General features: G+C 36.5%; 1 protein-coding gene and 1 pseudogene across 4 annotated transcripts in view; both read right to left on the bottom strand.

Annotated features, from left to right (window-relative positions):
* ALB (albumin) overlaps nucleotides 1-27,273 on the bottom strand; it is a 109,217-nt gene that overhangs the window by 13,237 nt on the left and 68,707 nt on the right. For 3 of the 4 annotated variants that reach the window (XM_054687986.1, XM_037529603.2, XM_037529602.2), the window contains 3 exons: nucleotides 16,031-16,138; nucleotides 2,474-2,511; nucleotides 1,734-1,791 (listed from right to left, as the gene is read on the bottom strand). In XM_054687986.1, coding sequence (XP_054543961.1) covers nucleotides 1,734-1,791; nucleotides 2,474-2,511; nucleotides 16,031-16,053 — 119 coding nt within the window. In that variant the 5' untranslated portion in view covers nucleotides 16,054-16,138. Of the gene's footprint in view, nucleotides 1-1,733; nucleotides 1,792-2,473; nucleotides 2,553-16,030; nucleotides 16,139-27,273 lie in introns of those variants that run through there. The other variant, XM_037529601.2, reaches the window with a different exon arrangement.
* Nucleotides 16,493-17,801, bottom strand: LOC119260326 (E3 ubiquitin-protein ligase RNF8-like; annotated as a pseudogene).

Genomic DNA, 27,273 nt, shown 5'->3' with positions numbered 1-27,273 from the left:
TTAATCACATCAGCTAGTTTATGAAAACTAACCAGCGTTTTATGGCTTTTTAAGAAAGAAGATATATGTTTCCATCAGATATAAATATAAGTGTGTGCGGGCCTCCCCCGGTGGCGCAGCAGTTGAGCGCTGGGTTGCGAAGCTGCCCGCAGCTTCTGCACCACCGGTTAGATACCCGGCCTTTGGCGAGGGTCCCACATGGTGCGCAGACCCCTCCTGCCGTCCACTGCTCCCCTCAACAGTGTATTTCGTCAGTCTGCCTATTCTACTCTCTGCTCTGTCTCTGGTGAATCCTCTCACCCTCCCGTGCCTCTGACTCTACCCAATGCTTGTATAAATAAATAAATAAATCTTTTTTAAAAATTAAAATATAAAAATAAATAAATAGAAGTGTGTGCATGGCAGGAGATGCACACATAAAGAGCAAACAACAAAAAATGACATTTTAAATAGAGCTAGTTGTTGTGACTGCAGGTATTGTATATGCCCTAGATGATTTAAAACCAAAAGCAAAAATCACACACATTTCAATTGATCAGAATGTGGGATGAAGTTTAACTTTAAAAAATAAACTAGGGCCTCCACTGGTGGCGCAGGCGCTTGAGCACAGAGCTGTGACACTGTCCACAGCCTCTGCAGTGCAGATTTGATTCCCGGCAGGCCAGGGAGAAACCCACAAGGCGCAGCAGACCTCTTCTGTCTGGCCAGCTGCTCCCTTCAGCAGTGTATTTTGGTCAATCTGCCTGTTCTGTTCCCCGCTCTGTCTCTGGTGAATCCTCTCACCCCCCTCCCCATAACTCTGGCCTGTACCTCAGTTCTTTAATGCATAAATAAATAAATCTTAAAAAAAAAGAAAATAAACTATTTTCTCATTTTTGCTAGGTTAAAAATTATCAAGATGCTCTCAAGAAACCATAGATCTATTTACTAGAGAAAAGAATTTTTAATAAGCGATGTGCAAAAGGAAACATAAACTAAAATATTTTCACCATGCAGGTTATATAAGAGTTCCAAAATGTGGTATATGTATATATATAATGGAATATTATTTAGCTGTTAAAAAGAAGATAGAAACCTGCCACTTGCAACAATATGGATGAACCCAGAAGGTACTATGGGTAGGAAAATAAGTCAGCTGAAAAACATAAATATCATGTGATTTCACTCCTATGTGGTTCATAAAGAAACAAAACAATTAACTAAAAGGAAAACAAACATTTAACTATAAGATCAAATTAGTAATTACAAGAAGGTAAGTAGAAAGGGTGGAGGCTAAAGTGAGTTAAAGGAGTCAATGGTATGATAAAAGATGGAATTAAACTTCTAGTAATGAACATAATGCAGTCCACATAGATGATAATTTACGATGATATACACATGAAACCTATATAATGTTACAAACCAATGTTACTTCAATAAAAAATTTTTTTAGTACCAGAGCTACTGTCCAATACAGTAGCCATTAGTTTATGTATAATACAGGTTTAACTAAAAAGTAAATATAAATTTTTATTCTTATTGCATTTGCACATCTAAATAACTCAAGAGTAATTTATGAGGCCAGTAGCTCATATTGGACAGCACTGATTTATAGTGCTGCAATGCTGTGCAGAAAATTCTGTTGACAGTTCTGCTCTAGGGTCAAGTCTGATCACATAAGAATATAGGAACTTCAGTATAATAACCAATGACATTAGAAACAGTAAATTTAACTCTTCAATATTTTAACTTACAGGGCTTTGAAATTTTCTTCTCCCAAATCATTATACCGGTGAGCAATCTCACTCTTGTCTGGGGAGGCGGGAGGGAGTTGGGAAAAGGAAAAACAAATGAAAAAGTTATTAAAAGAAAACAATTGTTTATGATATTACTTTTTATGTTTCTCTCCATCTGACTTATGTATTCATTTGTTTCAAAATGTTGGACTCTGATTCCTACAGAAAATCTTAGGATGATGGTGACCTGTTTCTTTTGCATTTAAACAGGAGTTATTCAATCACCAATGTTACTATTTGAAAAATCTTTAATATTTATAGCTTTACATTCAAACTTTGATAAGGTCTAATTCTCTTGTAATATCTATTAATAGCTACGAAGAGGACAGTTTAAAATGAAAAATACAATTATAAACTCTATAAGATTAACAATACAGATTTTGATTTTTCATAAATCAATACAGTGGATATGCTTTGGGAATATGGAGTTATGAATACTTTTTTCAACTATATTCTGTGAAGTTTAAGTCACCCTAAATTCCTAGATGTGCAAAAAGAAATTACAGTTACTAAACAATTATCACCATTTCATTCACCTAGGGCTTTAGAAATATATTAATAAATAACTTTTTAAGGAGTTACAAATACAAAATATCATTGCAGTCCAGAAACTTACTTCTTTAAAGATATAGAGTTTACTGAAACTTTTACTGGGAAGTTTAAATAAAACTTGGATAATAGAAAAATAGAATTCTTACGTGCATCTCGACGAAACAGACCCCTGGAATAAGCAGAGCTGAAGAGGAAGAGAAGGGAAATAAAGGTTACCCACTTCATTGTGCCAAAGGCTTGTGAGGTGGATAGAAGAGAAAAGGTAGGATGAATAGAGGAAAATTGGTACTAATATACTTCTCTAACCAATAATTATAGATTATTAACTAGACTCATCTTTGAATTTCATTGGTTCCCAACTGATTACAAAATTCATGATATTCTTGCCAAAAAAATGTTTGACTAAATCAGTTGCGTATGTTTGCCATCTGGAACTGTGTTCTCTACAAGATCTTGTCAATTCATGAAAGTTATGTAAAACATCTTATCAAATTTTACATAAGAGTTTAAACGATTTGTCCCATTATCTGAGATTAACCATTTGAACATTTTAGTTTTCAACATTTGCAAAAATTTAACCAAACTAGTGACTTAGCTTGGAGATAAGACATACTAAAAGAGCTAAGCTCTGAAATGTATCTATTATTAACTCCAAGTATTTTTTTTATCAAATACTAATGAAAAATTTATACAACACACACACATACACAGTCTCTCTCGCTCTCTCTCCTTTTCATTCTTCTAAAACTGTTCTGTGTGAAAAAGCTGATGCTGTTGCATCACGTGCAAACTAAGGAAAAGCCATAGCAAAAACAACAGCAATGAACATTCAGGAGTTCTACATTTCCAATCCAATTATGGTCCACATATGATTCAGGTCCTGTGACGGGAAATCTTCATACAATGTGAGTAGATCTCATGGGATTTTCAGGGCATGAGACATGGGGGAGAAAGTGGATACAAATGATGGTAATGATGATCTTTATCATTTTTTTTATTTATTTTTTTAATTTTATATATTTTTACATCATTTTTCATTTTTGCACAATGTATGCATTTTCATCTTGGTTATAGTCCCCATACAATTCCCACTCCCTCCCCGCCGCCCCCGCAGTGGCTCAAGAAGTTGTGGTACACGTGTACAATGGAATATTACTCAGCAGTCAAAAAAGACAAACTCATGCAATTTGCAGCAAAATGGATGGAGCTGGAAGGGATTATGCTCAGCAAAATAAGCCAGAAAGAAAAAGAAAAATACCAGATGGTCTCACTCATAGCAGGAATTTAGAAAACCTAAATAAGGGACCAGGAAAAAGACTAGTTATAATAAAGTAAAAATCAAAATCAACAAGCAACTATAAACCAGAGATCTTTGTTACCTTAATACACACAGGATGTGATTACACCACTAGCAGTTTAAAAATTCTAGAACTTTTTCACAGGCATCATATCCTTTTCATTCCTGTTTCACACTTTCTCCTTTTTAATTAAAGGAAAGATACCATACTCCTTTTTAATATTATTTTAAATTTCAAATAAATTTATATTTATGTCTAAAAACAAAACAGATCATTTTTCAAAAAATATTTTTTCAAACAACCTTTCCTACTTCCCCCCCAATGTTCTGATTCCTGATCTCTACCTCTAAAAAGTAATTCACATTCTCTTTCTCTCTGTTTCTCTCTCTCCTCTTTTGCTCTAAAGATGAAGAATTACAGATTTCAACAAGTAAGACAATTATCTCTGGTACTACAGAATAATTATTATCAAACCAGTCATTTTGCTTAATTAAATAACAAAGGCAAGCAAAACTGTCACTCAGGTTGCCCTATAGCATATATATGAATACATAATGCACTACCTAAGAGAAGCAATATTTTTTCTAATTTTATTTCATTTTCAGGAATGGGTGCTAATTAATCAAGCAAGGAACAGGAAATGATAGACAGCATATGACAATGATGATGATGATGATGAAGGTCTTGATAGATAAACAGATGGATAGATAGATGACAGAGATTGTAGACAAAGTTTTTTTAAGTGGCACAATAGAGTACTGAAAAACAGAGCCAGAGTTTTTTCTCAGCCCACAGATGAACAGAATATCTTCCTGTGGAATTATTTCCATTTAAGAAAATAATTTTTCAAGCCCAAATACTTAGAAAAGAAAAAAGGAAACTATACTAACTTTTTAACTTTCTAAGATAAAGTAATTTCTTTGTGGATAAATTATATCAGCTATCCTTTTAGCTTCTGAGAAAGAGTAGACCCCTTTCATTTGAATTATGTCAAATCCTAGCCTTTTCCTTGTGAGTTCCAAGGGAGGCTTGATCAACATGCAATTCTTATCAATGGATATACTTGCATTATTAATTCAAAAAACCAGGATTTTGTCATGCATATATATACTTTGTGCATATTTTTTTCATTTAATATTCACTGTAACATTACATATTAAATCAATAGTTAATGTCAACAGTCAAGAAAAATTCATCATGACATTAGAAACTAAGTAATTTTTCTATATTTAATGAGGAGCTTACAGCTTTCAAATGTAAAATTGAAAACATCTAATTAATTTCTTATAGTATCAATAAGATGTCTTCCATGTGTGTAAATATTAAAAATCAGTAGTTGTTAGAGAAAGTAAAACATTTAATTCTTAACATCTGCATCGTTAAATTTCATCTAAATTAGTAAGTAAACCTTGAACACTTGCATTTTGTGGATTCCCAAAGTAAGAATTCCTACATTTTTCTTCTGTTAATATGCATATACATTCCATAATGAGAAGAATAAAAACCATGTACTTGTTACTTATTTCTAAATATCCGGTTCTGCAAGCTTTTAAACTCCTATATTTAGTTAGTTATCAAAGGTCTCTGGCAAATATTTAAAACCAAAAAGCAAATATTTAAACCAAGAGTTAGAAGTATGACTGCAGAATCTAGTTTCTAAGTCTTCCATAAAGTGTCCAATGATTTTACATTGGATATTCATTCATTAAAGTTATGTAAATTAGACTCAGCATTTAATGTCTTGAAAGGCAAATGACTATTACTGATGAGTCCAAATTCTTCTCTGTTGCTACACGGAAAATTGGCACCAAAAAAGGTGCACTTCAAGAATGATGGTATCAAAAAGCAAATATTGTCTTATTTATTTAAGAACACCAGTGTTTTTGCTGACAGTGAATAATCCAGAAAACACTACCTGGTACTTATCTTAAGTAGCATCACCTAGTCTTTCATTCATACTCAAAACTTACTTAATATCAAGTACGTGCTAGGTTATGGGGAGACAGAAGTTTGGTAAACTATAGTTCCTGACTTCAAAGTATCTACAGTCTAACAGGAGGATAGTCACAGAGAAAGATAATTATAATGTAAAATTGTAAATTGCTGTGCATGTAGAAAACAAGGTAGAGTAATAGGGGAATCATGCAGAAATAAGATCTGTGGTCCCTAATGTCTTCAGTTAACTATGCAATTCAACAGTTTGTAAAGTTTCATATTTGCGTTTTCTAGGTCTGGGTTCATTTTTGCTTGTGAAGGAACTTTGTCTGAAGAAATGGAATGAGTAGGCAGAGGACTGAGGGACATTAGGAGACTACGGACATGTGTAATTTATAAATATGTGATAAAAGACAAAAATGCAGAAAATAAAGAATTAGGCCCATATTTACAAGACAGTAGAATTTCTTGCATGAATGGGAAGGAAAAAAGGGGCAAGCTGGCAGGCAGAAAAGAAAAGTAGAATTTGAAATTACTTGGGTTTCCAGGTAAAAGTAAAGATGAGATTGGCCATTTTATTATTTAAAACTCCAAAGAATGATATTGCATATATAGAAAGCTATAAAACTTTCAAGGAAAAATAGTTTATCTAATGTGGTTGACAAAGTCCCTAGACCATCCAAATACTCAGTGATAAAAGAGTGTTCCTGATTCAGGTCATACCTAACAACACCTTGTTTCTAGATGTCCGAGAGGGCATTCCTTGGAAAATGACTCTTAAATTGAGAGGTTTTTTTCTTTTTTTTAAATGGGTATGAAGAGGGAAGAAAATACCCTATCAGGTACACGAGATAGAATGTGCAAATGCTTGAGTCAAGAAAGAGCATGAGGAAACAGAAAAAATAGAGAACTGGGGGAAGCATGGTGTGCAATGAGTTATGAGATAGATAAATTTCTGTCACCTTAACTACAGTCAGTATTTTTGCTTTATATTCTAAAAACAATGAGAAGTTGAATGATTTTTATTAGTTCAATAATGTAATTGAGTCATGCTTCAGAAAGATTACTCAGGCTGCAGTGTGAGAATGAGACTAGACAGGAGACGAGTACTCATAGGAAGACCAGCCACACAACAAATGCAATAGACCTAGGAACATAAAGTGAGATATTGACGTATCTAAATGGTGTATATATGGAAAGAAGTGGGCAGAGATATTTAGGAGCATGTTGGACTGATGTTGGACCCGAGCAAGATATCCCCTTCTCCAAAATCATTGCTTTAGCAGGTTTCTTCTGGCCTCTTCCAACTGTGCTTCGCCCCAGAGGGCAAAGTACACAAAATGAAGAGTATGTGCCTACCAAAATCTGTCTTCCTTTTGTTTTAAACCATGATCCAGGAATCCTAACGCTGGAATCCCTGTCCAAACAGCCCTGAAGCTCTCCTGTAGAGAGGGCTCCTGAGAGGGCCTCTCACATGGGTACATTTTCCCATGGGAGGACCAGACCATTGATATATTTACTCCTAGGTCTGAGAAGTCACCAAAAGGCAGCTGCTTGGAAAGGTATGGAGCAAACTGGGACACAAAAGTTGGTGTTTACGCATGCACACAAATAAGGACACTTCATAGTACAGATGAAGCCGGGGTGGGCAGAAAGGGAAGGTGAGCTGGGGTGGGGCATGGTAATCCCTATCACAAACTCCAAGAACATAAAATCAGGATTTGATGCCTGTGAGCAACAGAGCAAAGATATAAACCCACACAACTTGGATCAGGAGTGTATAGAGCTAATATATGATGCTTTCCCAAAAAAAATATATATAGCAGTCATTCTCTCTACTGATAGTTTCTAAAAACTTCATTAAAAAAACTAGCAACAACAAATGTTGGCAAGGATGTGGAGAAAAAGGAACTCTCCTGCCCTGCTGGTGGGAGTGCAAGCTGGTCCAACCACTATGGAGAGCTGTGTGGAGATTCCTGAACCTACTAAAGATAGAGCTCCCATATGAACCAGCAATTCCACTCCTAGATATTTACCCAAAGGACACAGAAACATCAATTCCAAAGAGCACCTGCACCCCTATGTTTATAGCAGCACTATTTGCAATAGCTAAGCTTTGGAAACAACCCAAATGCCCAAAAATAGATGACTGGATCAAGAAGATGTGGTACATATACACCATGGAATATTACTCAGCATTCAAAAAAGATAAACACATGCAATTTGCAGCAACATGGATGGAACTGGAAGGGATCATGCTCAGCGAAATAAGCCAGAAAGAAAAAGAAAAATGCCGGATGGTCTCACTCATAGCAGGAATCTAGAAAACCTAAATAAGGGACCAGGAAAAAGAATAACTCTAAGAAAGAAAACATCAAAATCAGCAAACAACTATGAACCTGAGACACACTATGATGGGTGGGGGAGCGCGGGGAAAGGAAGGATTGGGGTCAAAATAAGGGGGTTGCAATTGTATGGGGAATATAAAAATAAAATAAATAAATAAATAAATAAATAACTTCATTACATTCACAAAGCTACACCCATTGGCATTGGCAGTAGAAATAATTTTCCTTCAGTTTGAGCTGCAGAAGCTGGCATAGGAATGTATCTATTTTGTTTTATGCTTTATTTTATTGTTTTCCTAAATTAAGATCTCCAAGTATCACAGAGAGATGTCACTTTTCTGTTCCTGCAATAATCTCAGTGGTTGCAGCAAGATAGTCAATAGAAGGAGGCAGTGTGAGTTAAGAGGAAAACAGGCACTGGAAACCTCATTGGGAATTTTGAATGAATAGCTCCATGAATATTTCAATTTTCTGAGAATCTCACAATAAGTTTAAGCTAGACTCCACTATTTATTATTACTTCACTATTTTTAAAAAGTTATGCAAAATTTGTTTTAGAATATTTCAAGTAAGATTCATTTCAATGATTGCTTTGCCAATTCTGGAAGACGTGGAAAGAGTACTCTTTCATAACTCTAAAAGCAAAGTCCTTCTAACCCACACAAAGACCTCTTCTTAGGAAAATTAGGTTTGAGTTTGTTTTCAGTTTAGTTGTACTGATGATTGCCTTTCAAACTAAATAGGTTAGATGAGACATCTGTGGAATTTGTTTGAAGGCAGATGGGCACTCAGATACAAAACTGCTGAATTAAGCAGAGGCAGAGAGTACTGGAATGAAAAATACAAATGCAAGCCACATAAAGGCAGCAACCAGAAAAAAACAAGGCACTTGTAGTAATGAGCATCCTTTCAGTAATAATTATCTAGAGTTTTCTGGGTGAGATATACAGCTACTCCACAGAATTGTGACTGCACATTTTTCTCTCTTATTCATCCATTCAGTTCATTCAAATGAATATCTAGTGTTTGCTATATTTCCCACATATTTCTAGTGTCTATTCTTGGTTCTATATGAGGCATAAACAAGTGCTGGTTTAGAGAACAGACTGAGGAATGTACTTCCCAATTCTAAATTCTAGTTCTTCTGCTGATTACATGGAATTGAGCAAGTTATTTCAACTTCTCTGGGCCTTGATTTTCTCTCCTCCATACTGGGGATAATGTTGACTCATGAGGTCACTATGAGGATTAAATTAATTAATGCACATCAAGTGTAAACAGTGCCCAGCACATATTGGTACTTAAAAATTTTTTGGATATCAATTCCCATTATTATCATGAGGCTGGGACCGGCACATGTTCTTACCTCAAGAGTATTCAAATGAAATTGCACCTGTAAACATACATTGAAGACCACTTTACTAAGAATACAAAACAACATGTGGTTACCTACAGATTGATATTTAGAGATTCTAAAGTTGTCTGTGTAGGAAGGGCCGAACAGAGTGCTGTGAGGCAGGGTGGTTAACGTACCACTTAATCTAAGTCTCAAATATGGATTCAAAATGGACATTCTGCTATCCTGATTATTCAGACCAAAATAAAATATACAATAAGTGAATAGGCTCTAAGAGGGGATTAAAAGGAGGCTAGGATGGCTATAACACAGTGAACAAGGGAGAGTAGAAGGAGATGAGGTACCCAGGGAGGCAGAAACTGGGATCTTAAGTCTTTAGTAAGATTGAAGTTTACTGGTTTATACACAATGTCATAAACCAATTCTTAAGCAGCAGTATGATGATATCTGATTTCAAATTTAGAAAGATCACTGTCTGGATGCAATAGACCACAGTGGGCAACAGTAGAAGTAGGGAAACCAGCAGGCTACTGTGGTAGCCCAGGCAAGAGATGATGGTGTTTGGTCTGGGAGCATCATAAAGGTGATGGCAGTCAGATTCTGAATGCATTTTAGGAGCAGAGCTGCTATTTCTTACTGTTAAATCAGATGTGAGGTGTGAAGGACAAAGATGGACCTAATAATGACACTTAGGTTTTGACCTAAACGTCTGAGAGTATTTTGAGGCCATTTATGGGAATGGGGAAGAGGGAGGTAGGAGAAGATAAACCAGGCTTAAGAGAGGTAGTTAATAATAACAATAATAATAATGATAATAATAATGAAGTAATTAATAGTTTGATATGACCTTGTTAAGTTTGAAATATGAATATAGAACTCAAGGAAGAAGTCCTGGCTATGGAAAAAAATTTGAAAAAAATAGATAATATAGATGCTATGGTTAAAGTCATGTATTTAAATGATAGATTTGATCACTCAGGAAAAGACAGAGGAAAGAACTACTGAGATCAGAATGCTAAATATCATCATGGAGGGGCCCAAAAGTGGAGGAACTAATAAGGGTCGACTGTGAAGAGGAAAACCAAAAACCTCTGTGTAAAGTATCTAGAAAAGAAGACTCAGACACTTAACACAATGAAACGTGGTGGTTAGTGGCAGCTGGGACTATAACTATCATCTTATAATTACCCTGATGGCACTAGGATCCTTAATCTCTAGTCATTTCATTTCTGTATCACCAACAGTTCAAAATAGAGGTAATATATGGTGAAAACTGTCTATGTAATTGTTGATTGATTACACAAATATGTGTTACAATAAAAAACAAGCTGATTTTAATGGGAAAGATAATATATTTCTATTTTCATTTATTTTTAGTTTTACTGAGTTCTAAGTGGGTGCTTCTGTAAGATATCACTTGGTCATCCCTGTGAACAAGTTTTATTTAGTCATATTACACTCTCTGATTTAGTGATAAATACCTATCTTGGTGATCATATTTACATATATTGAAACTAATCTTATGCAAAGAATAAGATAAATCTATAATTGTGCTTGATTTGTATAAATAGTTCATTCAAAATATCTCCAAATAGTATACATTGTACTAGAGACAATGCAGGGCTTTTCTGAAAGGCACAAAAATATGAATATGCACAATAATTTCTCCTAAGGATTTGACAAATTTAAAACCAAAGACAGGGCCTCTCTGGTGGCGCAAGAGGTTAAGATCAACCTATGAAGCTAACCACAGCCACTGAAGCACAAGTTCAATGCCCAGCCAGGGAGAAACTCACATGGCGCAGCAGACCTCTCCTGACTCGCCTGCTGCTCCCCTCAGCTGTGTATTTCAGTCAACCTGCCTGTTCTGTTCCCCACTCTGTCTCTGGTGAATCCTCTCACTGCCTCCCCCCTGCCCTGCACATCTGGCCTGTACCTCAGTTCTTGTATGCATAAAAATAAAATAAATCTTAAAAAAAAAGAAAGAAAATAGAAAAAGAAAAGTTAAAAAAATAAAACCAAAGACAAGGTTAGAAATCTGTAATACAAGACAATAATCCATAATTACTAGAGATCTAGGCAATATGCACTTCCATTCATTCAGAGTACTTTTAAATTTTAATATGAAGAAATATATGCCCCCTTAAACTTGAATATCACCTCTGACCATAGCTAATTTCTTCTACCTACAACAAAGCATCTTGTAGAAATCTTCCAATATATTAAATAAGGAATCAATTTAAAGATTTTAAACTATAATATGAGACCATGCATTATGTTGAAGGCAAAATGACCTGATGTTTACACTTTAATCCTTTACCACAGATAATTTGCAAAACCTTTGCAGATAACAAATACCTTACAACTCTAATCAACAAAGAGTGAACTATGTCCATTGAAAAGTATACTCTGGGCAAATGAATTACAGAAAGTCCACACAAAAAGTGACCTCCGGAGAGTATCCCAGTTTTTGGAAGGAGAAATGCTGAGTGCTGCATTTCCGCTGTGAAACCAGGAGCTCTCATGCATGGGCACAGTCTCAGCAATGAATCCCAACATTCTATAAGGCAGGTGACAGTCAAATAGCTCTGAAAAGTTCCAGTGATAAATACAATAAAATAAACACTAACTTAAATACAAAAGTGATCTAATTTGGGGAAATGATAAAAAATATTGTGTTGGTTCTCACATGTTCAGCTGCACCCATTGTACTATATTAGTGGGGAGAGATTTCCAAGGGACAATGTGGTAAAGTAAAACTAGGGATTATGAAGTCAGTTTTTATAACACCTAGAAAGATCACTTTACTTCTTTCAATGTGAAATTTCTTAGAAATATTGCAATGGGTGCCATATTATACACAAGTTCCAAAAATTATCTCAGAGACATTATATTTCATTTACAGGAGTTCTTTCTCTCTCTAACCTGCTGGCAAAAACCCAATATATACAAAGAGAACATGAAGCTCTTCCGTTGCCACTTTTATATATAAGCAGCTATGCACACAGACTCCTTGGGTGTGATCCTTCCTCTAACACTTACTATTTTGTAGACATGTTTCCTAACTTCCTTATGCCCAGTTTGCTCAACTATAAATCAGGAATATGAAGTACTTTGCCAGACTTTGAGATTTAAAGCATGTTAAGGGTCTAGAAAGTACCAGGCACATAGCAAGTACTCAATGAATGTTGGCTGTTAATAACACATATTGTTATTATATATTGTAAGCACACAGGTACATGTTTATGTACAAATTATGGTGTTAAAAAAACAAGTAAACAAATAGGAATGAAAAATTCAAGTTGTTAAACACAGGAAATGCTTTAAGGAGAGAAAACACAGATTACCCTCGCCCATTTACGCATGTCCTATTCTTCATTACTGATGTAGGCACAGGTTACTCTAGGGAGCATTTGTTAAGGTTTCAAACTCTTAGGATGCAAAGTTAAAGCAGCCAAAATTAATCTGAATCCCTAAGAGGAAAACAATTTAAAAACCATTAGAAAATTTAACTTTGTTTTTATTTAACTTTGTATATGCATACTAAGTGTCTAGAATAGTTGCCAGGCCTCTAGCAGAATCCTGATAGATGATGAATATGAAAGCAGGACTGTCATCAGTTCAGCTAATTTATTCTACAACTAACAGGCAGTAACCTTGTAGTGAATTACTTCTCTGTCTTAGTTTTATAGCTACCAATGCAGGAGATATTGGCTACTATATACTATTCACAAGTTTTTTCTGGTGTTCAATACTACTGAAATTTATTTTTAACAAATTAAGGCCCACTGCTAAACATTTTTACTTTATCATTCTCCAAAACATCACAAGCAAGATCATTTCTCTAAAGATCTTTACTTTCTATCTAAATATGACAATAAAGAATGTCTCAGGATCGCCTTATTTTATATGCAGTTTCTCAAAATCTTTGGGATTGACATTACCATACTGGACAGTTACCAAGTACTCACAAACAAAAGATAAACTGTCCCCACAAAATAAAATACCAATATGTACATTGTGGAATGACAATTTCAGTATACTAAACCAAATTTTGCTTTGAACATTGATCTATATTCCCCTAAATTTTAGCAAATGTTAGATTATTCATAAATGCAGGATACATGTAAAAACCCACAATATCACATATAATTAAAAAATCTATTTAATTTTTACATTCATTTTTCTTTTTCATAATCCATACAATTTCATAAAAATAAATTATTGTCAGATGTTCTCAGAAGAAACATGATGTAAGTGCCATTTTCAAAATCCCCTTCATTTTGGTTACATTACCAGTATCTCAAAATCAACATTTTTTTAATGTAACCTCATAATATCACATACATTTGCACATACAATAAATTTTTTCAACTTTTCCTACTAGTTATTTTCTTTAAACAATGAAAGTTAAATATCTGATTCAATCTGACCACCTGGATTTGCTGTTTTTCTGTTTTTATTTCACTTTTAGATATATTCATAGAATTTAATCATATGTCCTATTTAAGATTTTTAGAAAAAAAAGCTCATTTTGAAATATAGTATGATTTTTTGAATTATTCATTATTTTAGTCAATCACTCCACAAATCCTTACTCAGTGTCTGCAGAGTGCTGGGCATTATACTTAAAAGGCCGTGTTCCCAGTATACCACCGCTAAATAATTAAAGTCAACAGTAAATATTTTCAACAGGTAGTTTTTAACATGTTTTCATAAAATCCAGTAAGTGACATGTGATTGATTATACATTTATATGTCTACATAAAATCTTGGGAAATAAGAACTATTATTGCAGTTTCATTAATTTAAAAACTCCATAGAAATTTCTGCTTAATTTGATTTAATTTTTAATTATACAATCTTTGATGAAACTGAAATGAAAAGTGATCATTCATATTCCATTTGATTTACATTATTCCTCCAATTTCATGTGTCATCAATTATAGATATGTAGTAATAACTTTTTGGAGGAGACACCAAAAAAAAATATCAATATTGACACATATCAATAAAGATGCTTTCTAATTTTAGTAATGTTACAAAGATAAAACAAATGTGCATCTTAGATTAGGCAACTATGGCATTTTATTTATTTAATTTTAAAGATTTATTTATTTATGCATACAAGAGCTGAGGTACAGGCCAGAGATGCCCGGGTGACAGAATTCACCAGAGCCAGAGCGGGGAACAGAACAGGCAGACTGGAAATACACTGCTAAGAGGAGCAGCGGGCGGACAGGAGAGGTCTGTCGCGCCATGCGGGACCCTCCCCAGAGGCGGGGGAACAAACCGGCGCTAGACAGGCTGCCGGCAGCTTCGCAGCCCAGCGCTGAACCGCTGTACCACCAAAGGAGGCCCTAAATTGTCTTCTTAACTCTGAATTTGATTATACCACAGTTATGAGTTACTACACAAAATGATGAAAAATAGAACCTACAAAGTAATATAGAAATTTATATGGGGCTGGCTAATCTCCTAGGTGATTGACTAGCATATAGCCAGTGTACAGTAAATATTTGTTCTGTGAATGAGAGAATAAGTGAGTGACTCACTCCATATTCCAACATACTCAATTAAAGTATATGCCTCAACATAACTATAAATTTATGTATGCAAAGGACTTTCAGGTCTGCTTGAAGATAATCAAAACTGTGAATGTTAAATCTGTAATTTCTAAAGATTTGTCATCACAGGTATGTTCTTGAAAATCATTGAACATGAGAGAGTGATATAAAAGTAAATTCATTGTCTGAGGGTCAACAAGAAACTTGTTTTCAGTGAACAAAAAGCATGTATCAAAATTTTAGGGAAAACATGACTTTTCCCTTAATATAACACAATTGTCACTGGCCTGGTTTTTCCATTATGCTAGTCTTCATTAAAATATCTAAAATAGGGCCTCCCCTGCTGGCCCAGCGATTGAGCGCTGGGCTGCGAAGCTGCCTGCAGCCTCTGCAGCGCCAGTTTGATCCCTGGCCACCTGCGAGGGTCCCACATGGCGCGCAGACCTCTCCTGCTGCCAGCTGCTCCCCTCAGCAGTGTACGTCAGTCCTTCTGCCTGTTCTGCTCCCTGCTCTGGCTCTGGTGAATTCTCTCACCCTCCCGAGCTTCTAACTGTATCCAGTGCTTGTATAAATAAATAAATAAATCTTTAAAAAAATAAAAATAAAAAATAAAATAAAATTCCTAAAATATCTATGACAAAACAGAAAGACTACCAACTACTACTGAAATATCTAAGCACTACATATAAAATAATTATGTCAATAAAATACAATACTTGCAACAAAAAGATTTTTTTTTATTTTTGTGGCATATAAAAGAATGATAACAGGAGAGAATGATAGTAGTTATAGTTTGGTTATGCATTAGGGTAAAAAGGTAAGTTTTTTTCCGTTAAAAACTTTTCAAGAAAACTGAGGCCCTGTCACTATCAAACTGGGAAAGGGACACCTGAATGAGCTTTAGGGGGTGTTCATTGAGTAAATGTGCTTGCACACTGAGCATCAATTAAATGAGGTTTTTGTGGTGGTGTTGATGGTGATGGTAGTTGGATATTGAATTTATTTACTATATTCATGATCATGAATTACACTGTCACTTCAATGGATAAATTTTACTTAGTTTGATTCCATAATTTTTTTTCTAAGAAGCATCAAAGTAAATCTAAATAAGCCAGATAGTATCAGTTTGTATTTTCACTAAACTAAGCATTTTAATTTGATAGAATAGCCTTTTTTTTTTTTTCATTTTTAATCTTACGTTTTTTTTCCAGGATATGACATCTTATTCACAGAAAGAAGAGGTAAGCCATCCTGTCAAATAGGTGCTCTCTTAGCTTTCTGGGGCAGTCATAAGGTTACATCCAACCTGTCCAAAACAAATCAACAGAGGTTCTCCTGAGGTACCAAAACAATAGCAACACAAATAACAACACAAATTTAAAAAGCAGAACAAAAGTATATAACACATTCTAAATGTAGTGAGACAGAGTTTATTGAGTGCCCCAAAGCATTCAGTGTGCTGAGCACTGGTGGTACTTCAGATAATGGTGGAAACAGGACTGGTCGACATGGAAGGTTCAAGACAGGAATTCCAACTCACTCTCTGTCTCACATGGCTCTGCCCCACGCTACATCCCAATACTTGTCCAGAGAGAAACCTCCAGACCACCACAATCTCCCATTGCCTGGCAATCTTTCAAATACCACTGGGGCATGATTTTCAGGATGGTCTCTTTGCTTTTTGTTCCCTACTCAGAAAAATTCATCTTTCTTTTACTTCTGTGCTCAGCTCATCTACCACTTTACTAATGAAATTGTCCAGAACCAGGGAGTAAGTTTGGGACTTGTCTTCTGAAACAGAAACTGTGGACACAGTTCAAGGTGACAGCATCAGTGAAGTATTCTGAACAGATAATATACTGGAGCTCATTTTCTAGCATGTCATTCATGTGACTGAAAACTGTCTCCTTCTGTGCTTGCGCCTTCTTCTTCTCTCCCTTGGTCTTCTCCAATTCTTTGTTCTTGGCTTAAATGATTGTTTCAAAGTCCTTCTGGCTGTGATTTAGTTCTTCCATCAGAGCATGATGTTCCTGCAGATCTTGAGCCAGCTGTTGTTTCAGGTCTCCTCCAAGATCTTTTTCCCGGTCCTGGAGATGTTGTTCCTCTTCCTGGAAAGGCCTCCCTGGTTCTCCACTCTGCCCTGCTGCTCAACCTGCTGTATACACACTGGTGACTGTAAATCCTGCAGTTCCTGCCCCATTTTCATAATTTTCTTTGTGTTCCTGTTTGGGTCTACTTGTTCACATTCAGAACAGCTAACTGTTTTTCTTGCATCTGTGTTTTCAGCTTTGGGATCCTGTACATGGTCACCTTAAACAGTTCTAAGCTGCTCTGAGATACTGAAGGGTTTGAGGCTTTTCTGCTCTACAACTTTTGTGCAGCCAAAGTAAGTATGAGACCCTCCTCTTCTCATTTGGCTCAAGAGGAGTCAACTTAGGATTCAAATATTCAGAAGGGTGACTAGCCACTTTACCTTTCCCAGGAGTCTTCACTGTTTGACCATGTTCACAAGATACTTTATGTATTTTGGACTTCAAATATATGGGGCCTTCAGCTACAGGACTTTCTAATTCATCCAAATTAAATTTCCTTTTAGTTCTCAAGCCTTTCTTTTCTTTTACTCTCTGGTCATTCTTTGGAACAAGACAGGATACATCCTTTCTCTATCTTCTTGCATAGCACTATGTTCATACTCTACATTCTTTTTATTTTCCAGGGCCACCCCAAGCTGGATATGGTCTCTCATATGGACAGAAGTTTCCAAGACAGTCTCTGTTCAGCCGAATACCATTCAGACTCTCGTTGCCTGTAATTATCCACTGGCCCTCACTATTCTGTTTCAAAACACAGTGGTTTCAGGAAATAATCAGAGGGCAGACTATTTTTTATGTCAGCTGGTATATGACACCAAATCCTTGCCCTATAGTCACCTAGAGGCTATTCTCCAGCTGTAGCCTCTCAGCGTTCATCCCACCCACCACAAATACCAGCTCCAGGCACAGGCATGGTCCCCAGTGAACGAGGCCCTCATAGCCCACTCCATGCAGGATTGAGATGAGCACAGAGTGAAGAGACCCCAACCTTGGTTCCCACCACCTCCTAGACTCCTCTAGGGCGCCATAGACAGAACTAAACAACAGACAGAAACAATCCAGAATAGCAAATGTTTTACTATTCCTTTTTCATTCTATCAGATTTTACAGGTATATGGTGTGACATCATGAAGAAATGTTATCTGCAGCATTTATATAGAAAATATTTAATTTCTATAAGTACCTTTCAATAAATAATAAATTATGCAAAAATGTAAACCCTGCATTTCTCACGTCTTTTTTTGCATCTTGTAGAAGCTGATGAAATAATATTAGACGTAATTCCTATTGCTTTAGGCATTTAGTCTTTTTTTTAAAGATTTATTTATTTATGCATACAAGAACTGGAGTATAGGCCAGAGGTGTGAGGGGTGAGAGGATTCACCAGAGACAGAATGGGGAACAGAACAGGCACACTGACTAAAATACACTACTGAGGGGAGCAGTGGATGAGTCAGGAGAGGTCTAGCTGCTCCCTGGCCTGGGACCAAACTCGTGCCGCAGAGGCTGCGGATAGCTTCACAGGTTGCATCTTAACCCCTTGCAGCACCAGAGAGGCCCTAACCTAAGTATTTAGTCTTTATAAAAGATCATATGTCGTTGCTATCTTCAGTCTGTATTTTCAGAATAGTATATTGTACAATTGTAACAATGATTTAGAAAAAGTTGCTTTAGGGCCTCCCCGGTGGCGCAGCGGTTGAGTGCTGGGTTGCGAGGCTGCGCGCGGCCTCTGCGGCGCCGGTTCGATCCCCGGCTGCTCCCCGGCCACCGGAGGAGGGTCCCACATGGCGTGCAGACCTCTCCTGCCGCCCGCTGCTCCCCTCAGCAGTGTACTTCGGTCCTTCTGCCTGCTCTGCTCCCTGCTCTGGCTCTGGTGAATTCTCTCACCCTCCCGCGCTTCTGACTGTACCCAGTGCATGTACAAACAAAACAAACAAACAAACCAGCAAACAAATAAATAAAGCATGCCTCTATTTAAAAAAAAAAAAAAAGAAAGAAAAAGTTGCTTTAGATATATTCATTTTTCCATTTCCTCCTATTAAATGAGATAGTTTGCTTCAAACTAGGGTAGAAGTGGGTAGAGGTTAGAATAAATACAAATATTAACAATGCCTCAATCAGCCTCAATCAATTATCACTGACATGTTTTCATTGAAAGATCACTTGGTTAACCAATAGCACAAAAGATATTTTCAATTAAAGGTGAAATATCTGGTTTAGAGAATAAAGTGAAGATGTGTTTTTGTTTCAGCAACTAAGAAACTAAACACAAAAAAAGCCTAAACTTGAATTTAGCAATCAAGTTTAATTCTGTTGTTTCCATAGGGACCTTTGAAAACCCCTATAAACTGTATTAGGCCTTCTGACATTGAGTTGAATAAATTGAGTTAATCTAAAGAGAACAATTTATAATGCTAAGGCATGAAAAAAGACAAATATAAAGTATGGTCACCTAACTGTAAGAACCAAGTCACCTACAGCAAAATGATTACCTAAATCTCAAGGGAAATATTAATGATTAAAATGTGGGTGATGGGTCTCAGATTAATAAACTTGTACTTCCACTGAAAAAGAGTCAAGGTTATTACTATTTCTCTAAACAAATTCTAAAGCCCACGCATGGTAACCTTTGACATTTTAACAGAGCATCACCAGGCTTGCACTGATTGCTTCAGTTTACATGCCATTGGTCACAGAACTTTGAACTGGCCATTTTTGTTTGGAAAACTTGTAGATATTGTATCTCTTTAAGTTAAACAAACCCTTGGACATACACACATGCTGTTTAATGAGTTTTGTCCCTACAAACAGAAATTTTCACTGGTAAGAAGTTGAGTGGAATAACATACACCAAACCTGGTAGACCCCTGGCTGAAAAAAATATGGATAAATGTCCTATTTCTTTCTTTTACCTAAAGCTTATATAAAACTACATCTCTGCTTGTTCCATTATTTAAGAGAATGATTCTATATGATTTGTAGTTATGCTTATTTGAAATAAATGTTAAAATATGATATGATAAATATCATGGAAATTCATTCTTTTTGTTATACATTTTATTCAAATACAGAGGTATTTCAGTGCAAATTTCTGATAGTATTGTATTTTACTATTGCATTTCATAAAAATGCAACATATTTTTATAGGGAAAAATAACTCCTTGATAAGCAAAAGTTACATTTAATTCTATAACAAAGAAAGTTTGTCATTTAAAGTATTAATTTCCCATAAAAGTAATAATAATATTTAGAATGTTTATAATAGTAAAGGCTTATAATCACTGTAACTTGGAATAAAAATACTAAAGAGAAATAAACCGCCATGTTAAGCTCTGAGATTTTCATTTTTTTTTTTTTTTTAGTGAGGTTTTAAACATACTTACTTTTGCTTTTTGTCAATTTTTCTACTGCTTCAAACTAGGGTAGAAGTGGGTAAAGGTTAGAATAAATACAAATATTAACAATACAGGGCCTCCCCGCTGGCGCAGCGGTTGAGCGCTGGGTTGCGAAGCTGCCCACGGCCTCTGCGGCGCCGGTTCCATCCCCGGCTGTTCCCCGGCCACCAGAGGAGGGTCCCACATGGCACGCAGACCTCTCCTGCTGCCCGCTGCTCCCCTCAGCAGTGTACTTTGGTCCTTCTGCCTGCTCTGCTCCCCGCTCTGGCTCTGGTGAATTCTCTCACCCTCCCGCGCTTCTGACTGTACCCAGTGCATGTATAAACAAACAAACAAGTAAATAAATAAATAAATAAACAAACAAACAAACCATGCCTCTATTTAAAAAAAAAAAAAATATTAACAATACAAAAATTGACCTATTCCAAATCCTAGAATAACACTTTGAGCAATCTTAGTGACAATTCAGTGAACCACACGTATTGCCTTTTCATTTCCTCTACTTTTAGCTAAATCATGAGCAAAGACATGACATCAAATTTGAGGTCCAACAAATGATACATCGCAAGTAGTGTGAGCAGCCCACAAAGTGACAGGGGCAGAAACTCAGCAGGAGGTCCTTCCCCTATACTTCAATCTAACATAATCATTCAGATGCATTTTTTTAAAAATTTATTTATTTATTTATACAAGCACTGGGTACAGTCAGAAGCACGGGAGGGTGAGAGAATTCACCAGAGCCAAAGCGGGGAGCAGAACAGGCAGAAGGACTGAAGTACACTGCTGAGGGGAGCAGCGGGCGGCAGGAGAGGTCTGAGTGCCATGTGGGACCCTCACCCGGTGGCTGGGGATCAAACCAGCGCTGCAGAGGCTGCAGGCAGCTTCACAACCCAGCACTCAACCGCTGCACCACCGGGGAGGCCCCCCAGATGCATTTTTTAAAGCATTTTAATTTACAAGTCATTGGGTGGAACACATCCTATCCAATTTATTATGGGAAACTCACTTCCAATATTTTTACACCTAGCCCAGTTCTTACATTTGAGTCACTCCTGCCCAATCTTGGTTGATAGTTGAATTTCTAACCTTTGTGTACCAGACCAAATATTCCATCAAGACAAAGAGAAACTTCAGGAAGACCTTCTTTTATCATGACAATTAAGGATAAATTATTTTAAGATATAGGGATATTTACAATTTTTAATTCATGCAATTAAAATCAAAAGTATAGTCACAGTCAATCAGAAGAGTGTCAGGAACCTGGAATTCTGCAAACCACCCCTGCTCTAGCAAAGGAGCCATAGGAGCACAGGAGTCACATACAGTAGCAAAGGCAGGAATCTGTAAGGGTAGACAAATGCTAAAATAGGAAGTTCTAAGACCCTTCCCACCCCTGCAATGCACATTTATCAACATGTAGAGCTCAGTTCTTAACAGGAATTTTTAGCTCATCTTGCAGTGAGAGCCTACCAAAAGAAAAGTATGTCGTAGTCATGGTTCCTCATGCACAATTGTCTACAGCTACTCATTTCCTCTTCAGTTCCCTCCAAATGATTGCTATCTGCACTACTGCTCCAAAAATGCATCTCAAGTCAAGTATTCAATCTCAGTAGGAAAATATTTGCTATGTGTTTCATGCATATAAAATAATGCAGTTAATGACATTTGATTCATTTATTTTTACTTGCATGAAATTATGAAATTACATTATCCTAGTTCCCCATTTTCTTCAACCAATTGTTCTTTCTTATTTGCTTGTTTGCTGACCACTCTTCATTTTATCTTCTAACCACAGGCTTCTTTATCTTGTATTCAATCAGTCATAAATCACTTAGATCTTTCTTCTTTTGCTCCATTTTCTCACTATCTCTCATTTCTGTTTATTATAGGAATGTTTTAATGAGAACACATGCTTCAAACTCACTAGACAAGAGAAAGACCAGGAGCCCCTCAATTTGATCCTACTCTCCAATGTGCAGTTGGATAAACCAGGAGTATAACAGTCTTTGTCCTACTCTATCTTCTGGGAATCAGAGGGATGAGGCAAAGGGCTGTTTCCAAGTCCTGAATAGGACTTTTGAGACATTTTCATGAAGAGTTAAGAGAGAATACCAAAGACACTGGTGAGGGCAAGCATGGAGTCAGTGTTTACTGATTAGTGAAAGAACAAGAAAAGATACCTCTCTGGGCATGAGAGACTCTTCAAAGTTCCAGGCTAGGGGTCTTTATTGGTTTTATAAACAAATCAAGCTTTATTGTCTGAGAAGTCAAGGAGATCAGACTTGACTAAAGTTCACTTGTCCATCTGAGTATGGTTCACTTATTGCTGCTAATTGTGACCACAAATCAGCTGCAACTTGATGATTGTGCAGGGGTCATAATCATCTTACAGGAGAACATTTTATGATGTCCCTACAGCTCCAGTTTGAACTAGTCTGGACTTAGGGCCTGAAACTCTTTTCTTCTGAAACTGTAACTCTTTTCTTCTGCAACAGCCAACTTGATAAGCAGTCAAGGAATGCACAGGTTTGGGAAAAATTAGTAATAAAAAAATGGGCCTGTACCCCAGTTCTTGTATGCATGAATAAATAAATCTTAAAAAAAAATTGCACTAAAAAAAATGGGCCAAGGAAATTTATGGCAGTAGGTGTCCAGGCCCAGAGTCATTGGTTTTCTTTAGCCTTTTATTTACCAATCCAATAAAAACAATAGGCAAAGGAAATCTATCACAGCAGGAGGCTGAGCCTACAGTCATCTTGTTTGTTTGACCTCTTGTCTACCAACCTGTGGGATTAGCAAAGTTTTGTCCTTGATTCCTATCCTATATTGCCCTTGTCTTTGGACACTTCCTGTATCAAAAGCACAAGCAATCCTTCAAATTACTCTCACAAATATCTTCACAGAATATCATGAATAATTACTGCTTTTCTTTGGCTCAAAAATTTATAATTTGTGATTATACTCCATTGCCTATAAAACAAAATCCAAGCTAATAATATGCTACACCCTGTGCTTGGTACACAAAGAAAGTAACATCTGTTCAGCCTACTAGTGAGAGCCTTTCAAACCTGAATTACTTAACCAATTTACAATAAAAGCTGTGAACTTTTTTAGAGAGTGAAAAGTCAACAGATAGGTGAAATACAAAATGCCGAAGAGATTATTTATCATTTTATCCAATAAATGCTTATCAATAAACTGGAATCGAGGTTTCAATTAGAAGTGTATAAAAGAGATAAGAAAATGTTTGGGATAAAATGGTTGGGGATCCAAATATGCCTTATGGATTAGAGGAGTAGATGAAAGGAAAAAGTAAACTTAGTGATGGCATGAGCTAGATGAAGGTAAAAGAAGTAATACCCATAAAGATCTAGTTACCAGGAATGATCCACAAAGACAGCCCAGAGACAGAGGAGAACCTTGGAGTGATAGAATACAATTATTTTTTAGAGAAATGTTAAGGAATAAAACCAATTTACCAAAGGTGAAAAGACAAAAGCAGATAAATAGATGGGGAAATGGAAGAAAATATGTTAAATACACATATTTAACAAGGGTGATGTTTATTGAAATATTTTTCCTTTTTAGCTTCCTTGGATACAATCTCATCGTTCAGTGCCCTGGGGAGGATTAGAACTGTTATAGCAGAAATGGAAAGAGAAATAAACATTAAGATATCATTATAATTTTTTTAGATTTATTTATTTATGCATAGAAGAACTGGGACACAGGCCAGAGTACTGGAGGTGAGAGGATTCACCAGAGACAGAGTGGGGAACAGAACTGGCAGACTGACTGCTGAAGGGGGCAGCCAGTGAGACAGGAGAGTTCTGCTGCACCATGTGGGCAGCTCCCTAGCCCACCTGGGATTAAATCTGCTCTACAGAGACTGCGGGATAGCTTCACGGTACTGTGCTTAACCCCTTGCACCACCAGGAAGGCCCTCATTATCGTATTTCGAGACAATAATCTTGAGAGATTTTTGTTTAGAGAGAAAGATTTACTCTTTAATCTTACTTATCCCTACCTATCAAAAGCAAAACTTAAATGGTCTCAACCTTCACTGTTTCTTCTTTTTTGAGGGGAGAGGGGCGTTGTTGTCATAGACTCTAGAAACAGAGACCACTGAGTATAAATAAGGAACATACCATTCTACTTAGGAATAAAGTGGAGACCCTTTCCAAAGGAAAAGAAGGCGCAAAGGGAAATTTAACAGGAATGAGTGGCTAATGCCACTCTGAGACCAATTTTTTCCAACAAGGGAAAGAAGAGAGAAACTTAAGCACAATGAGGCAGATCTACTGTTCTCCATGCAAGACTCTTCCAAAGAAGATTCTTCCACAAAGTATCTACCTGGGTAAACATGAGATCATCCTCCCCCAAAAGCAGAATTTAACACAATTACATTGTCACAGGGAGAGTTCTTCTTATCTGATCTACAGCAGTGTGTCTTGATAATTTATAGAGTTATATTTTACATGAATGAATGAGAGGCATGTGCTCATATGCGTGGCTCATATATATGAAGTTGGGGTAGGAAATCCTATTTTCTAAATTAAACTGGTATTATATCTGAGTATAAACAAATTGATCTTAGGTGCAGAAGGTTGAATTTTGGCATTTTCTTCCATGTGGAGAGTAGAGTCTAGAATCTTGTGGAATAGGAGAATTTAATGAAGGAACATTGCAGGAAAAGCTAAAAAGTACTTCAAGGTAGTAGAAATTGGAAGCCTAAATAATTGGAAGATATGAGAAACTAAACCCTAACCATTCCTTTTGTTTTGTTCCAAATCAGAAAAAAAATGAAATGCTGAACAGTGACCATCATGTTAATCATCATACTGTCCTTCTTGGATTACCTTGTGGTAAGAACATGATGTGGGGCCTCCCTAGTGGCTCAAGGGCTTAAGACACAACCTATGAAGCTGTCCACAGCCATTGCAACACAAGTTCAATCCCCAGCCAGGGAGCAACCCACAAGGCGCAGCAGACCTCTCCTGACTCGCCCACTGCTCCCATTAGCAATGTATTTCAGTGGGTCTGCCTGTTCTGTTCCCCACTCTGTCTCTGGCGAATCCTCTCAGCCCCACACCTCTAGCCTGTGCCCTGATTCTTGTACACATAAATAAATAAATAAATAAATAAATAAATAAATAAATAAATAAATAAATCTTTTTTTTTTTTTGGAAAGAAAGAACATGATGTTCTGGGCAAGTCTCAAGCAGAATGGCCCAAACCTTAGGGGTTAACGGTCCCTTTAGCAATAGTTTATTCATTAAGTCCAATGTCACATAGAAAAGTAATCTAAAACATTCACATCTTATCCAAGAGAACTCGCCCACACATGTTTGTCTATTATGTGATCTACCACCAAAAGTTGCCATTGCAACCAAGAACATGTTGACTCTAGCCATGAAACACTAACCATGGGGATTAGGTCACATATTACCAAAACAGAGCTCACTCCTACACACACACACACACACACACACACACACTACACCTGGGAAAGGCATCCCTTCCTTCCAATATTCTCCCAATATTTTCTTATCACTCTGAACAAAGCACCATATCACCTTTATTTCAAACTGGCCTCTTCTGGCATTTACTTCCAGACAAGCTACACCAACTTCCCATTTTTCCTTGTGTGAGTCTCCTCTCATTTGTATGGAGAGATATTACTCTCCTTTATTTACTTCTAGTTTCTTTTATTACATATCTGTACATAGAACACAAAACCAGTAATTCAAAGGACAATATGCATGTCTATGTTCACTGCAGCACTGTTTGCAATAGCTGAATTACAGAAACAATCTAAGTGTCCAAGGACAGATGAGTGGATAAAGAAGATGTAGTGTGTATATATATATATTTCTCTCTATATATATAGATAGATTTTTAAATACCTGATTTTGTAAGGGAAAGTTCAAATGAGAAATAATCAGTATCATTTGCTGTTTTGAAATCACCAGATGAATATGAATTACAGGAATACATGTGTGATCTTACCATTTTATGGGAGTAGTTCCCAATCTTTCATGTATCTAAAATCATCAGTGGAGTAATAAATCTGAGTAAATCATATTCTTCCAACAACATTCCACTTTAGGAATGATTTACTCTTGATTTTTTTTTATTTATTTTTTTTATTAAATAATAAATTTTATTTTTATATTCCCCCATACAACTGCACATGCCCCATTCTGACCCCAATCCCTCCCCTCCCGGCCCCCACCCCCCAAAAAGTGTCTCTGGTTCATAGTTTTTTGTTGATTTTGATTTTCACTTTCTTATAGTTATTCATTTTCCTGATCCCTTATTTAAGTTTTCTAGATTCCTGCTATGAGTGAGACCATCCAGTATTTTTCTTTTTCTTTTTGGCTTATTTCGCTGAGCATGATCCCTTCCAGCGCCATCCATGTTGCTGCAAATTGCATGTGTTTATCTTTTTTGAATGCTGAGTAATATTCCATGGTGTATATGTACCACATCTTCTTGATCCAGTCATCTATTTTTGGGCATTTGGGCTGTTTCCAAAGCTTAGCTATTGTAAATAGTGCTGCTATAAACATAGGGGTGCAGGTGCTCTTTGGAATTGATGTTTCTGTGTCCTTTGGGTAAATACCTAGGAGTGGACTTGCTGGATTATATAGAAGCTCTATGTTTAGTAGGTCCAGAAATCTCCACACAGCTCTCCCATTGGCACTCCCACCAGCAGTGCAGGAGAGTTCCTTTTTCTCCACAACCTCGCCAACATTTGTTGTTGCTAGTATTTTTAATATGTGCCATTCTCACTGGTGTAAGATGGTATCTCATGGTAGTTTTGATTTGCATTTCCCTGATTACAAGTGATGTTGAACATTTTTTCATATGTCTGTTGGCCATTTGCATTTCCTCTTCAGAGAAGTTTCTTTTTAGCTCTTCTGCCCATTTTTTGACTGGGTTATTTTCTT

This window comes from Talpa occidentalis, unplaced genomic scaffold, assembly GCF_014898055.3.
Source record: "Talpa occidentalis isolate TD23 unplaced genomic scaffold, MPIMG_talOcc4v2.1 talOcc4.6, whole genome shotgun sequence".
Lineage (NCBI taxonomy): Eukaryota > Metazoa > Chordata > Mammalia > Eulipotyphla > Talpidae > Talpa > Talpa occidentalis.
The sequence above is the reverse complement of the archived record's forward strand: the minus strand, read 5'-3'. Positions and strand labels throughout refer to the sequence as shown.